Source organism: Parus major, chromosome 4 (assembly GCF_001522545.3).
Source record: "Parus major isolate Abel chromosome 4, Parus_major1.1, whole genome shotgun sequence".
In the NCBI taxonomy this organism is placed as follows: domain Eukaryota; kingdom Metazoa; phylum Chordata; class Aves; order Passeriformes; family Paridae; genus Parus; species Parus major.
The window spans coordinates 59,533,595-59,548,475 of record NC_031771.1 but is presented as its reverse complement, the minus strand read 5'-3'; the positions used below and the strand labels follow the sequence as shown (position 1 = coordinate 59,548,475).

At 41.0% G+C, this 14,881-nt stretch overlaps 2 protein-coding genes across 3 annotated transcripts in view; both read left to right on the top strand.

The window, feature by feature from the left end:
- Positions 1-1,740, top strand: part of HGFAC (HGF activator) — a 40,967-nt gene extending 39,227 nt beyond the window's left edge. Inside the window, exon 14 of the mRNA XM_015625547.2 lies at positions 26-1,740. Within this exon, the coding sequence (XP_015481033.1) occupies positions 26-196 (171 nt within the window). The 3' untranslated portion in view covers positions 197-1,740. The remainder of the gene's footprint in view (positions 1-25) is intronic.
- A 110-nt stretch (positions 1,741-1,850) lies between these two features.
- DOK7 (docking protein 7) overlaps positions 1,851-14,881 on the top strand; it is a 60,667-nt gene continuing 47,636 nt past the window's right edge. The window contains exons 1-4 of one of the 2 annotated variants that reach the window (XM_015625745.3): positions 1,851-4,006; positions 4,133-4,178; positions 6,292-6,522; positions 10,337-10,537. In XM_015625745.3, the coding sequence (XP_015481231.1) occupies positions 3,953-4,006; positions 4,133-4,178; positions 6,292-6,522; positions 10,337-10,537 (532 nt within the window). In that variant the 5' untranslated portion in view covers positions 1,851-3,952. Of the gene's footprint in view, positions 4,179-6,291; positions 6,523-10,336; positions 10,538-14,881 lie in introns of both variants that reach the window. The other variant, XM_015625743.3, reaches the window with a different exon arrangement.

The following is a 14,881-nucleotide window of genomic DNA, read 5'->3' as shown; positions in this document are numbered from 1 at the left end:
TAACCTTTGCTTACTTTTGATGCAGGGAGATTCTGGTGGACCTCTGGCTTGTGAGAAAAATGACATCTCTTACCTTTATGGAATTATCAGCTGGGGAGATGGCTGTGGCAGAGTCAACAAACCTGGAGTATATACAAGAGTGACGAACTATGTAAAGTGGATTAATGAGAAAATAGCCCCCAGAAAAACTCGTTGAGCAGTTAAATACACTAACATTTTGTCCCAGTCCACATTTGAAGCAGGGTTCATGAGTCTTTTGGTTTTAATAAACTGATATAAATATTTTATTATAAGCTGGTATGAAAACTGTTATGGTAATTCTTAGCAGGTCCAAGGCAGACCACAAAAAGCAGGCCCGCTCCATCTGATGCCAGCAGCCTTGATCTAGCATTCTAGGGCTGTGGATTGTTCAACACACACCTCTGCCTTTATTTGTATTAATAAAAAATCCCAGACATATTGAGACAGTGCACAAAAATCGACAACCCTGTCTGCTTAGTGGATTACATAAAAAGTGATTTGATGTGTTTTGCAGTTTCTGGTGGAGCTGTCATCCCCGAAACCAATCTGTAACAATATTGTCCTTTTATTCTTGGTTGAAGTAAAAAAAAATCAGGAGAATCAAAAATGAAATTTCCTCTCCCTGAGAAATGATCTCTTGAAGCTCAGGGTGAGAGACACCAAGAGACCAAAGTAGGTAAAGCTGCCCCTCAGCTAACTGCAACAACAATTCTGGGGAAAGAAACCAGAGGGTTTAGGTTTTGTTTCAACCAAACACGTAAGCATATTTTTATATAAACATATTTCTATGTTCCACTGACGTAAAATCAGGAATGTCCCTCAGAGCTCTGCTGAGTCTGGTGTGCAATTTTCCAGCAAGGTTAACACAACACCTCCTGAGAGCTCAAAGTCTTTTGCTGAAAAATGTTGGAAGTTGGAGCAGCTGATTTAGGTTGATACAGCCAGGACCTTTTGCAGACTGTGACCTGCTCTTTGCCCTGAGGATAGCAATGGAAATACTTCACCTTGATGATAAATCCCTAAACATTTCTTTAATTTGACAGTGTTTTGAAGATGTCTTAGGTTTTGTATTAACAAGTTTTCCAACTATTTAGATAATTCAGAAAGGAGGTTTCTTGTAGCAGATCTTTCACCTGGATGCCTGGAGTGCAGCTTGACATTTTAATTAGGGATTTGGTGATATCATAAACCACAGGCTTTACTGTCATGGTCTATGGAATTGTTATGGGAACAATCAAAGCAATTATTACAATACACAGCAGTTTAGAGGCAATGGACTCAGCTGTATCAGCAGAAACATGCAGAAAATGATTCAACAGAAAAAGTCTGACAAAGAATGGAAAATTCTTTTTTTTTTTTCCTGTTACAGGGAACCTTTAGCCATGTCAGATGTGTACATTTAAGTGTTGATGGGAAATATATTTCTTCAGTGAACATTTATGAACTCTCTTAAGTCTCTTATTAACTCTCTTAATGAGCCAAGCTGTGCTTTAAAGTAATAGAATTTTAAAGTGGTGCCTAGATATTCAGATGTGTGTTTTGTTTTATGGTACTTGCAGGCTCCTCATGGGTTTCTTAGTAGTGGTGAATATTATCTGCAGTTAAAAGATATTTTTTAAGGAAAAATAGACAAAACTTGCATGTGTGTAAGTACAAATGTACAACAATGCTAATCTAGAAAAATGATGTAAACTGTTTAATAAAAACATTTGCCCTCTGTTTCTTGAACTTAGTCTGTTATGTGTAAAATTACAGTAAGATCTTTAAATCCCTCTGTAGGTTGTTCTGCAGGTTGAGAGCTGGTAGAAAGATGCAATAACATTTAGTGCTGGAAGGCATTGGAAAATCTCTCTGTAAGGGTCAATTTCAGCTGGTGATGCTCCTAGTTTAGTGCAAGTATCATACACATTTCCAGGGGGCAGATGTAAGCACCTGGATGTTTTTCAGCTATTGATATACTTAAACAGTAGCTTGAAAGACTGATATCCACCTCTGGGATCTTGATTTCAAAACAAGCTGTAGACTCTTATTGTGTGGCTCTGCCTCCCTGGCCATTTGCAGTATGAGTCTGGCTTGCTTAATGCCCTAAAATGAATGTGAGTGTGTGACAGGACTGACTCTACCTGCTGCTGACACAAGTGCTGCATCAGCAGGAAGGAGCTATTTGCCCTTCTTTGGAAGGGATTCATCAGGAACAGGTTTGCACTCTAAGATGAAGCCATTCTGAATTTCTGTATCTGTTCTGTGACTTCAGTTTTGCTTTGAAATTAATATCTGTCCACACTGTGCACAGTATGATCTTGCAGTTTTGTGTTGTACATACTTTCTTGGTCTTCTCTTGTGGTACAGAAGGTGGCTGTTTGATAGGAGCAGTGTTAGACTGGTGTTTCTGACAATTTCTGTAGAGTTTTTTAGCTGTCCTGTTTTCAAAATGCTGCTTGTATCAGTACACAGCAACACCAGTACAAACAATAACACACTTAAAAAAATATATATTGAATGGTCTGTTTTCTGCCCTCAAGGGTCTAAATGTCAAATCTCCAGCTGGTACTAATTTGAATACTTTGCATTAAAATGAATTTGTGGCTTTCAAAGCAGCCAGTTTATCCACTGTGACTGCATGGACTTGGTGAAACTAAGTGAAAATCATTTGAGTATCAGCTGTGAGGTGATTAGCACTGTATTACAAGTGCAGAGTAGGGATGGCAAGGAGATGTCCAGGTTATGTGGGATGTCCTGACCTCTCACACCCTGACATCAGTCACGTTCCTATGGGGTGCTCCAGCATCTTCCTCCTGCCTTTCTGTTGAGCATTACCCCATGGAAACTCATTCCCCATATCTTTCACCCCCTTTAAGCGATTATTGCTTTCATTAAAATGAAAACCAAACTCAAATGTACTAGTGAAATTTTTATTGGACATTTTTCCTAATTCTATATTGAAATGAATTACAATGCAAAGCCAGTTGAACAAATACTTCCCTAATTCATTATGAAACACACTTACAAGATGATTTTATTAAATTCTATGTTATTCCACGCAAACTGACCGATTTAAAAGGAGGAAATAAATGCAAACATCTAAAAAACCCCCTTCTATTATGCTACTGAAAGAAAAATGTGCTGTAGAGCTGTTTAAAAAAAGCGGAAGAACTAATTACCATCAAATAAGATGCAGCAGGAGTATTTTTGGAATAATGGACTCTAATTAGTCCATTGCTCGTGGAAATAAATCTGAGGACATCATTAACACATCTTTTTCTATTAATTGTAGCTGTTTCGAGTTTGTTGTAAGCGGGTTGTTATCTTGTGACAGTTGCATTGCAAAGAGGAAAAAAAAAAGTGAGAAGAGTATTTTTATCTGGGGTAGTTGGCAGTGCCTTCTGGGAGCCAAGGAGAGCTGTAATTATATTTTTGAAAAGTGAAAATTGGGCATTATAAGGAAGGTGCAGGAAGGGGGCGTTTTGGCCGGCCAGAGGCGGGCCCCGCTCCACGCAGCAAATCCGGTGCGGGCTTTGCGGCCTCCCGGGCGCGGGGCAGCCCCGCGGTCAGCGGTAAAGTCCGGAGCCGGATCGCGGCGGGGGTCGCGCCCGGAGCGGGTCCGCGGCGCACCGGATGCCCCGGCCCGCGCCTCGCGATCCGAAACCCTGCGGAAAAAAAAATAATAAAAATGAATAAAATAATAATAATAAAAAAAATCAAAGACCCAAAGACCCCCGCCCGAACGGAGAAATAAAACACGTGAACAAAGAATCCCTGGGACGGCCCGCAGACCCCCTTGCCCGGGGGCCGGTCGGGGCCGGGCCGTGCCGCTCTGGCCGCCCGCCCGCGCGGGGCCCTAATGGAGCTATTTTGGAAGTGACCCCTCGGGCGGCCGGAGCGCGGGGCGGGCGCAGAGAGCCGGCGCAGCTGTCCGGAATCATGACTGAAGATGACGGATTCCGTGGTGGTGGAGGGTCACGTCAAGTTGAGAGACGGAAAAAAGGTCCCCGCTCCCGGCGCCCCTTCGGCCCGCGGGGGTCCCCGACCGCCGCCCCCTTGTCCTGAGGGGAGAGAGCCCGCTCTCCCCTCCCGGCCCCGGCTAACCCTGTCCCTTTGCCTCTCGTTGCAGTGGAAGAGCAGGTGGCTGGTGCTGCGCAAGCCCTCCCCGGTGGCAGGTAAGGGGGGCCCGGCGGTGGGGATGGGGCTCGGGGTCCCGGAGCTTGCCCGGCTCCCCGGGGCGAGCAGAGCCCTCGGCGGGGCCACCCCAGAGCTGCGCTGCCCGGGAGCCGCGTCCCGCCTCGGGGCGAGCTCCTGCTCTCACTGAAAACAACGGGAAAAGTGACTTTCCCAGGCACAGCCATTGGGTTTGGTGCCCCTTCAAAATGCACCTTGTTTTTTTCTTCTTTCTTTTTCTTTTTATATATTTTTTAAATTTTTTTCTTGGAGGGGGAGCTTATTTCTTCAGGGTGATTGCTGGCTGTAAAAAAGAAAAAAAAAAGCTGACATTGTAAGCTCGGTAGTTATTTTTGATCAGTGTTTTGACAGAAAATATCACTTCAATTTAAAAATAAAATGACATTTTGAATTAAGGAAGAAAAAAAAAATAAGATCGTTTCCATGCTTCTGAAGGGGAAATTGAAAATGTTACACAGAGCTGATGTTTTACTGCTGCAGAGGGAAAAGTAGGCTTCAGGTTTCCCCATCTGTTCCCAACAGGGAAAACATTTGGGCCCAAAAGTATATCTTTCCAGGGCTAAATGTTGCCTACACTTAGAAAATGTGAATCCACATTGCTGCAGAACGGATTATGGCAGCCTTTCTTGGATCTTGCTAGAAAGACAGAAGGCTTCTTAGTAATTCTTTGTTACCTGAGTTGTTACAGTAATAGTTTAGTGTTTAAAATACCTGGATCTCATCTAAATCTGTGAAACCTCCCAGTGTAGAAGGGCATCTGCTGGTCGTAGAGCTAGTATATAGACCTGTGAACATGGGCCTGAGTTTCTAATGTGAGTATGCCAGCTTTGAAGGGGGTAGATGGTGGAGCCTGACTGATAATGTAGCTTATTCCTCAAAAGTACTATTTTTATTCTAGCTAAATTAGCCAGGTTTACTTAAAAAGCCCCTGGTGATTTGCTTTTCTTGGTATGTAAACCATAGCCGTTCTCTAGACACGTAACTGTATTGCAGAATGTTCAAATACCGTGGCTGCAGCTGTTTATGCTAACAGGTGCACAAAGACAATTGGGCATCCATGCAAAGCTTTGCATTAGTTAGCAGACAGTTCAGTCATTTTTCATCTCTGGATGGAGATTTTGCCAGTCTCTTGCGCAGCTGAGAGCTGCAGGGCACCTCAGTGGGGCTGGGATCACCATCCCCGGTATTTTTAAACTGGTGCATGGGGGTTTTGTCTTTTGTGGTTTGTAGCTCAGCTCAAGATGTGGATGTTGCAGCTTTGATATTGACCATTAATTTCATCTTTGTCTGAGTGCTATGTGATAAGAAATGAACATGGGGAAAGAGGGCTGCTTTTGTCATAAATACAAAAGGTGGGAGAGGTTTCTCCCCTTTTCTTTTGGGTATACTTGTGAAATGCTTGCTTTCCCCATGGGGCCATGGCACTTGAATTGGTTTCTTCCATTGCATGCTTGCTGTGCAATAAACACCTCTGGGAAGGGATTATAACAACTGGTGACACAAGCAAACATGAAAAAAATAAATAAATAAAAGAAGGTGTGGCACATAATGGTTTTTAGCAGTGGCTGCTGGGTAGCATTTAACTGGGAAACCTGAGCCGGCAGGAACAGTCTCGCAGTGCACTCTGCTTGCCATTTAGTGGTTGGGTAATCTGTGAGCTGCTGTGAGATTTTCATTTGTGGTTCAGTATGTTCTAATGAAAATACAGACAACAATAGCCTCTCGGTCTGTAATGTGAACAGCTATCCTAGCACAGTTCCTAATGCTCAGAATTAATGAGTCAGTCCCTGCCAGACTCAGGAGAAGATCTGAAATGCCTCTGGGCTTTGAGTAAAATACGGAAGATTTATTACTGGCCTCCTTATTTCTGAGCCTGCAGATTACCCTTGAAACATGCCTTCAGTGTTTGTTTCCTGAAAACAAGGACTACAAACTACCTGGGGGTGGGCTGGGAAAAGAAGTGGAGTTTTACATTGACTTGATCGAGCTGATCCTGCAGTTGTCTAAAGCTGCTTTGTATTGCAGCAGAGTGCTGAGAAATTTGTTATGGCCTGTGCTCTGCATCATCATCTCTGACAGTTTTGCTCCTTTTAGACTGTTTGCTCATGCTGGTGTACAAGGATAAATCTGAACGAGCAAAAGGGCATAAGGAGAGGAGCAGCATGACCTTAGAAGACATCTGTGGCTTGGATCCTGGGCTCTCCTATGAGGGCCTGAATCACACCCTCGCAATCATCTGTCTCTCCCAAGTTGTGATGCTGGGATTTGAGAACAAGGAAACAATGTATGCCTGGGATGTACGAATACGCTACAGTCTGGGGGAAGGTAACCTTTCTCTTCTCACAGTTTGTTTTTTTTTTTAACATTTTTTCCCCCCACAGGGTAAAAAAAAGCAAAGAAAAGTGAAACAAAAATGCAAATAGAACATTTGCAGTTCAGGACACGATTGTCACTCATCTGAGAGTGGAGATACTGTTCTCCCCTTGAGATGTTAAAGCAGGTATCCCTTACGATAGGTTTTGACTACAGTACCACCCAGTACTGGTGGATAACTATGACACCTCTTAACTTGGGGTTTTGATTTTGACACTGATGGTGTGCAGCTCTGAAACAAAGTGATCAAACTTCTACTTCTGGTCCTACAACTGACTCAGGGATCCTTGGAAAAGGACTCAGAGGGAGCCTGAATTAAGAGATAATTCCTGAGTAGAACTTTGCCAGTTCATGCCCAATTTGCTAAGCTGCCTACTGGGTGTTGCATTGAAAATTCTCATTGCTGCTACTGTGCCATTGCAGAAAGAGACTTTTTGCAATAAGGAGTGTCATCAGACACATTCTTTCCAGCTAACTTCACCTTTCTCCATCCTCCTATTTTATTTTCTTGGTTAGCAGCTCTAAGATGTACCGTGGTGAACAAAGAGTGGTAATGTTGGTAATCCATAGTATCTGTCTGATGTTTGTTTAGTCATAACGAGGGAAGGAGGGTAGGTGTGTGGGAGACACACATTAGCGATCTTTATCATTTGTTACATATGCTCTGCCATCTGTTGGGTTTGTGGGCTCGTTCCTTTGCAGTGCATATGTAGAGAGACAGCCTGGGAATTTTACAGTAAAAATATGTAGAACTAGCAGAAGTGAGATGTGTGGCTGTACCTCTCAGGGCTATCAAATATGAAGCCTTGCATAACAGGAAAGGTTAGAGGGGTTACTGAACAATGCAAGCTTGAGTAGCTGGAGTCCTTTGGTGATACAGTTCTATGGTCTTCCAGTGCTAGGTTTTTTGTTTTTTTTTTTTACTAGGTTTTGTATCTATATATAGCATAGACTTGTCCTAAAAGCTGAAGGAGTATTTGAATATGACAGAGTAGGTCTGTTTTTTATGATCCTGCACTGAAGTAGTGTTGGAGTAATCTCAGTCTGGGTGTGAGGGTTATGGTTGGGATTGGAGGACATGCAAAAGCAGCAGAGATTTTTTCAAGGAAAACTGTGAATGAGGTAGGAATAAAGCCTACTGGATTATGACATGTGCAGCCATGGAGTAAAGCTGAAGTGGGAGATACTGTGTGTGTGGAAGTGAAGAAATGCAGAAGGAAGAAAACAAATGTAATTGGTTGAACTGGCAACAATTTATATAAAGTTAATTGTAAAAAAGCTTCAGGGCAGGAGAATAAACCAAAGCATTAAAATCTTTTTCAAAATTTTGTCTTTCATGTTCAGTGCATGTTCAATTAGGAGAACGAAGTCAAAGTGAGTCTAGTTTGAGTAGACAGAAATAGAAAAAAGAGAAGATGTAGATGAAGAGAGGATGGTGACTGGTGTTTTTTCTTGAAGTGTAGTAAGGGTGCCTTTGTGTGCCTTGAAAATAAGGTGGCTGGATGATAAAAATAGACTAGGGAGAGATGACCTCAGAGTCTGGGAAGCAAAAAAAAAAAAAGTGAAAGGAGCTGACACTGTTCTTGAATGAGGTCCACAGAATGGAGGTGTTCACACTGGAGTTCCCAGTGTTTTCTCTCAGTTTTTAGCAGATGAGGTAGATGTGATTCCTTGAATGTGCTTGGGCTCACAGCTCATTTTGAGAAGTTAGCATATTGCAGGTCAGTGTATAACTGTGAAAAGGGCTGAAGAAAATGATGGATTTTAGTAGTACCTTTTATTCTATATTGGGGATATACGCAGCTCTGTGTCTTCACAATGATTTTTAATTTTTTTTAATAGAGTAGGAGAAGTCAATGGGGAGAGTTTTGAAAAAAATTCCAATTTACCAAGAAAACTGTGTATGGAAAAAGCTTAATTTTCAAATATGCTTTTCCTTTTACTTTGGCTTTGTTCAAATTTGGGTAGGCTGTGTTTTGACAGTGGTCTACAATTTGGGCTGGAGCTCTTTGTTTTCAGCAGCTGTTGTAACTTGCAACTGATCGTGTGAAGAGTGGGCTTCATTCCTCCATTATGAAGCAGAAAGAATCCTGATGCTGCTTCTCCCATGGTTTAATTGCCAGGAAAATACTGGGCAGAGTTAACTGAGCAGAGGAGTGCAAATGACATTAAATATTCCTTTCTGAGCGTTATTGATCACGATGATTTTGCTGCTTTTTTCGCAGCTGATGTTTAAGCAGGTTGCGTAACAACCGCGTGCCCAAAAGGGGACATGGTGTGACTATTGATTTGCTCCCTAGCAGTGCTACTGGCAGAGCTGTAAGCAGAGCTGTGGTTAGTTAGATCTATCTCTGTCTCCTTGCACATTTCACTCAGATGACTTTGTGGCTAATTCTGCTGGAGCCTTAGGGAACTTAGCAAATGCATGTCATAGATGAGGAGTTGGCTTACAGCTCAGATTGTGACTAAGAATACAGCAAGCAGTTAGATGAGAAGCAGGACTCAGACCCAGATGAAATTTGTGATGCTTGAGGAAGCATGGAGAAGAAATGGGGAAGAGTGGATGTAAGAACTGAGAGTACCTGGAGTTACCCTGCAGATTTTGTAGTCAGGGAGCTGTTTTTGTTATCTTTGACACATAACCAAAAGCTAAATTTATGTACTTCTTGATAAACACCACCAAAAACCTCCTCCTGGAACTTTAAGAGTCTTGATGCTTCTCTCTACCAAGACAAGTGTTTGTTTTTTTAAAATCTGTTGTGGGTTTTTTGTTTTTATTTTGTTTGTTGGGCTTGAGGGGTTTTTTTTGTGTCTAATCACAATATGAAAGAAATTAGAACTGTAGTGGAGTTCAAAACAATTGTTTGAGAATTATATGCTTGCTCACTTAAATTGTTCCCTTTGAAACACTGAGATTTGAGCCCTTGAAGTGATCCCAATAACTATTATTCAGAATGCAATAGCCCTGGAAGAGAAAATGGGAGACCAGCCTAGAATAACTACTTTAGGTAAGGATACTGCAATACAGATGATACTGGAATTAAGATTTGAACCTCGATTTTATTAACTTGAATGAGATAGGTGTTTCTTTTTATTTCTCCACCCTTTTAAAATTCAGGATGTGAAATATGAAAAATTAACTGACATCCGAAAGTTTTTGTTCCTTATAAATCACATAGTTTCCTAGTAATTTTAAATGTCTCGGCATCTACCGTCACCAAATCATGAAAGAATTGTAGAGGCAGAATAATGTAATTTTCCTCATTTTACTGCTAGGGAGGAAGTGAAGCAGTTTAATAAAGGTTGCAGATGAGTCAGTGATAGAGAGATTTGTTTAGTTCTTTGAGCCTTGGCTTTGGGGCTCCTTGAGCACCATTTTATTTTTGTGCATGGATGTGGGAGAGACACAGTTTAGAGGAGGAGACGGAAAGCATGTAATGATGCAAGGATGGAAGAGGTAAGTGAAGTCTGGGCTGGATAATTGACTATTCTGAGCTAGGGATTAGCCTGGAAATTTAGGATAAATTAATGTAGCATTGCAATTTTAATTATTTGTAGCATTAGGCTAAGATATGGTGAATTTTTCCAATCCTAAACAGGCATAATAGGGAGTAATGGTCTTACAGCCACTTACATGTGGCTCCACATTGATCTTTATGCCAAAGTCTCATGGTGTGGGCAGGGTTTGGTCCAAGTACCACAGCTGAACAGAATGACTTACACAACACTTGTATATTCTGCAGTAATTTTTTTTCCTTTTTGGTAGTTCATAGATTTCAAGTCTTTGTAGCCCCTGGCACAAAACTAGAGAGTGGGCCTGCTACCCTGCATTTCTGCAATGACATCCTTGTCCTTGTGAAGGACCTTCCTCCCAGTGTCATGGGGCAGTGGAAGCTCTCAGATCTGCGTCGCTACGGAGCTGTCCCAAACGGATTCATCTTTGAAGGGGGAACCAGGTGCGGCTTCTGTAAGTACAAATGGAACCTCTCTTCTAAACACTGCTTGATGCCTTTTGCAGAAATGTAAATGCGCTCTCATTCCAAGTGGAGACTGCAGAACCAGCTGTGCTACTTTGTCAGACAGACAGCCTCTTTTCAGAGGGTCTGTTTTGAGTAGATTTCTGCAGGCTTCAACCCTGGTGTTCAGGAGAAATGTGACTGAGTGCAGTCCTGGCTGAAAATTGCCCTGTGGCTCTCCAGAAAATGTTTAGTCAAAAGCTGCTATTGAACACAGAGCAATAATAAGGTAATGGAATTCTATGGCTTGTGTTATGCAGGAGATAAGGTAAAATAGCTTAATGTTCAGGTTATTAAATTTTGATTAATTATTTTGTCATTTGGGGAGGGGAAAGTGATATGGAGTTTTGAGATTACAGGCAGCATCAATGTTCTCATTGTGTAAATGCTAATTTCCAAATCCCATAGAGGACTTTTTGCTCCTAAAAGTTAGAATAACTCTCTGGCCCCTTCGCTATTAGCAGCTTTGTAACTGTGGGGTGGAGCCATGCCATTTATGGGGTCAAAATGAAAGCAAGCAAGCTGAAGTTAGTTTGTATAGCCTGGTAGCTAAGGTACATCTTTATATGGAGATAAAGCTCTTGTTTCAATGGCCAAATTAGAACTTCTCAAATTCTCACTTCAGACAAAATGTGTGCAAGATCTGAAAAAGATAATTAATGCACAGGTACAATAACATATCATTAGATCTATCTTAATAAGGTTTTAATTTAATAAGCAGAGTTTGAAGCCATGCTGAATTGATGATCTGTGAGCACAGGTGGATATGCAGATTGCCAGTTTGGATGTGAAGTTGATTGACTTGCATACTTTCTTCCATAAACTGAAAAATTAGAAGATTTCAGAGTTGATCCAAATCCAAATATTGACTTCCTGGGACTTGCATACTGTTGCTCTGCTTGTAAATTCTGGTTGCTATACTTCCATGGAGTGGAAACCCAAGTTTCTGACCTCCTTCTGACCTGACAGGAGGGTGTGCCGCCAGGTGGGGATTGGTCTCTTCTCCCAGGAAACAGGAGACATGATGAGAGGAAGTGTCCTCAGGCTGTGCCAGAGGAGACTGAGAATGGGCTTTGAGCGGAATTTCTACACTGGAAGGGTTGTCAAGCAATGAAATGAGATGCCTGGAGAGGTGGTGAAATCAGCATCCCTGAAGGTGTTTAAGAAATGACTGGACATGGCACTTAGTTGACATGGTGGTGTCCAGTCAAAGGTTGGACTCAATTATGTCAGGATCTTTTTCAGCCTCAATTATTCTGTGAAATGAGGAGCTCTGGGTGATGGAATCTGAATTATCTGTGGTGGTTTTTTGGTTTTTTTCCTCCCTTAAACTAGTTTCTGGTAAGAAACAGGAGGTCATCAGTAGCTATCCAGTGTGCATGCTTTTAAAAATATGAAATTATTATTTTTGTAAGGTTACAAGTGAACAGAATTAGAAAAATGCTTTGGAAAGGGTCCCGCTACCTTGTGGATCTTTCTTAAGAAATGTGTCTGTTGGTAGCTGAGACCTTTTAGTTGCCATGAAAGGGTATTTTTGCCTTTCCCCTGCATGTGTGCATTCAAAGAGAACAGCATAGTCAATTTGGTACAAAACAGCCTGCCACAGTTGGAAACTCTTTACGAGTTCAAGCTGATCTCGTTAAAGGAGTTGTTGCCCTTAACTAAGCAGTCAAACATATCCGCAGGCATAACAACATTTAAATATGTGTTTAGTCTAAACACTTGATTTAATATTGCCACTATAAGAAATGGCTTTTTGAAAATAGAACCTAAAGAAAAATACAGTTCTGGTTATTCATTACAGAAGTGTGTTGGTAAAAAGAAAGACCATCTTTCTCCAGATATCTTTTACCTCAGTCCTCTGCAATTCTTGAGGTAAACAAGTGGTGCTCAGGAAAAAAATTGATATGTTATTACAGAAGTTGTTTAATTCCTAAACAAAAGCACTATCCATTACCTTGTCATGTAAGTGTAGTATATTATGCAGACTCTGTTATTAATGTTACTTTCCTACAGGTTAAACTGTATCTTTGCACACATTCATCCTGTGAAGCTCTGAATGCAGAGGATTAGTGAATTTAAGGTTTAAATATCACTGTAATAAATACCTAATTAAAAGGAACTAATAACTTTGTGGTTCATTGCTTCTCCTCTCCATAATAAAACATATGAAGCCTCATACTGAAGCAGAGCTTTTTTGGGTATATCTGTGGTAGAACTGAGGTCTAAAAGGATATAAATTTGTTTTCGCTTTCTGTTTCTTGCTTTTTTATAAGTTTTTATAAATATGAAATACTTCATTATGTTCTGTTGCTTAGTACAGGTTTAATTCAACTCCAAAGGCTTTGGTGCTCAATCCAGGAAGAGGGAAACCATCTGATTTAAATGGTGCATTTTCAAGATGGTTCACTCAAGTTTATTCATAAATAGGAAGAAGAGCATTTACATTCTGAACTCCTCTTGCTCTTAACATCATAATTGTACCACTAGAGATTAAAAAAAAATAATTTCTTCTGCTTCTGTAAGTTGCAAATAAGTTATTTCCTGGTCAAAAATTTTGTTGTCTCTGTAGCTGAATCTTAGTCACACACTGTTTTCAAAGAAGCAGGTGCTTTGTCCTAGCAGTCAGTTGAGAGGTTTACATGGAGGAACAGGCTGGAAAAAAGGAGCCTCTCACTTTCCCAAGTTCCCAGCTCCATTAGTGTGCACCATTTAAAATGGCCAGTTGCCAGGAGAATCTTCACTTGGAGGTCAGTGTGAAAAAATTCAAGAAGGGTAATAAAAGGGCACATTAACACCATGAGAATTCAGGCTCACCAATATTCAGGGATTAGCTTCCAGAGCCTGGTTTAAAGCTGCCTCGTATTTTCAGCATCTCCTTGGAGAAAGGAACTTGTAGGACCCTTAGTGCCCTTTGAAAGAATAAATGCTAATTGTAGGATAAGCAGGAGTATTTCTGTGATAGTTTTGGTGTTTTGATAGAATTTGGTACTTCCTTCCTTCTCTCCTATCTGTTTCTTCTCCTTCATTTATTTAAAATTTAGAAATAGTAGGGGTGCTTAAACTGGGGAAAGACATGGAATTTTTTGAAAAATTCTGGGTTGCATAGATTAAAACTTCTGTTTATATGCAGATATTCTGTGCTGTCTCCTACTTAGGCCTACTGCAGATAACCAACATTTATCTATTTGTCTATTTTTAGTTGTCATGTCCATATCTTATTTGGCAATAATAGGAATAGTCTTTGTCATTTTCCCCAGAGAGAAGAGCAGTGGGAGATATTCTCTGAAGGGAGCTGCTCAAGGCCAGGCTTGGGATGCACATGCTGATTGCCATGAAATGAGCTGCTGCAGTTCCTACCTGTCCAGCAGCTAAAAGGCTTCAGGCTCTAGGATTGTCTGGCACCCTTTAGGAGTAGTAATTAACGGGGAAGAACTGACTCTTCCTCCCTGCTTTCACACACACCACAGAGGTAGAAGTAACTTTTGGCTACTGTCCATGTTGGAAGTATGTTTGCCCATGGGCATGCTAAACAAAATTTAACAATGCTAAATTGTTTGCTAAACAATTTAAAAAATGTTAAAATCAACATTGGCAAGATTAAGAAGTACTTAGAAGTTGTATGAAATCGGCAGCTTGTCCTGAATGTTTGAGAGACTGTACAATGCTTTACTGCTGACTGCCACCGAAGACTGGCTGAGTGTTTCAGTCTTGTGCAAGTGGCTGGAGGCTGCTTTCCACCAAGTCTCACAGCCCATGGAGAGAGCTGAGTGAGCCTTTCAGTCTGGTGAACAGCTGCATGGTATTACAGTGATGCATACCACACATTCTTCGACTTCTAAATGCCTGTGCACCAAAACTGTTCCAACACATGACTGAGGTATGCAATTTCCAGTAGTGAATTTCTCAGTTTTCTCAAGAAAGTAGAGAAGAAATGTAATAATTTGCTTTTATGTTTGCTTTAGTTAAGCCCTACCTACTCATTCATCTCACTTGATGTTTTTTGCAAGACTTCTTCCTTCCCTTGCAAAACTAGAAATAAAATGTTTCCTGTGAGAGTCAGTCAGCAATTAAGGTGCTTATATGAATAATAGACTCTATAAAGAAATTATTGTATTTTTATGTTGAATTTGTATCCACATGCACATGGACATACACTCTTTGCACTGGTTATATAAAGGTCACTGCATTTGGTTTTGGGATTTCCAAATTACTGACAGTTATTTGCAGAAAAAATCCTGTGAGTTAAGCAGCCAGCGCACACACACACATTTACTTTGTTTCCATTAAAGTCA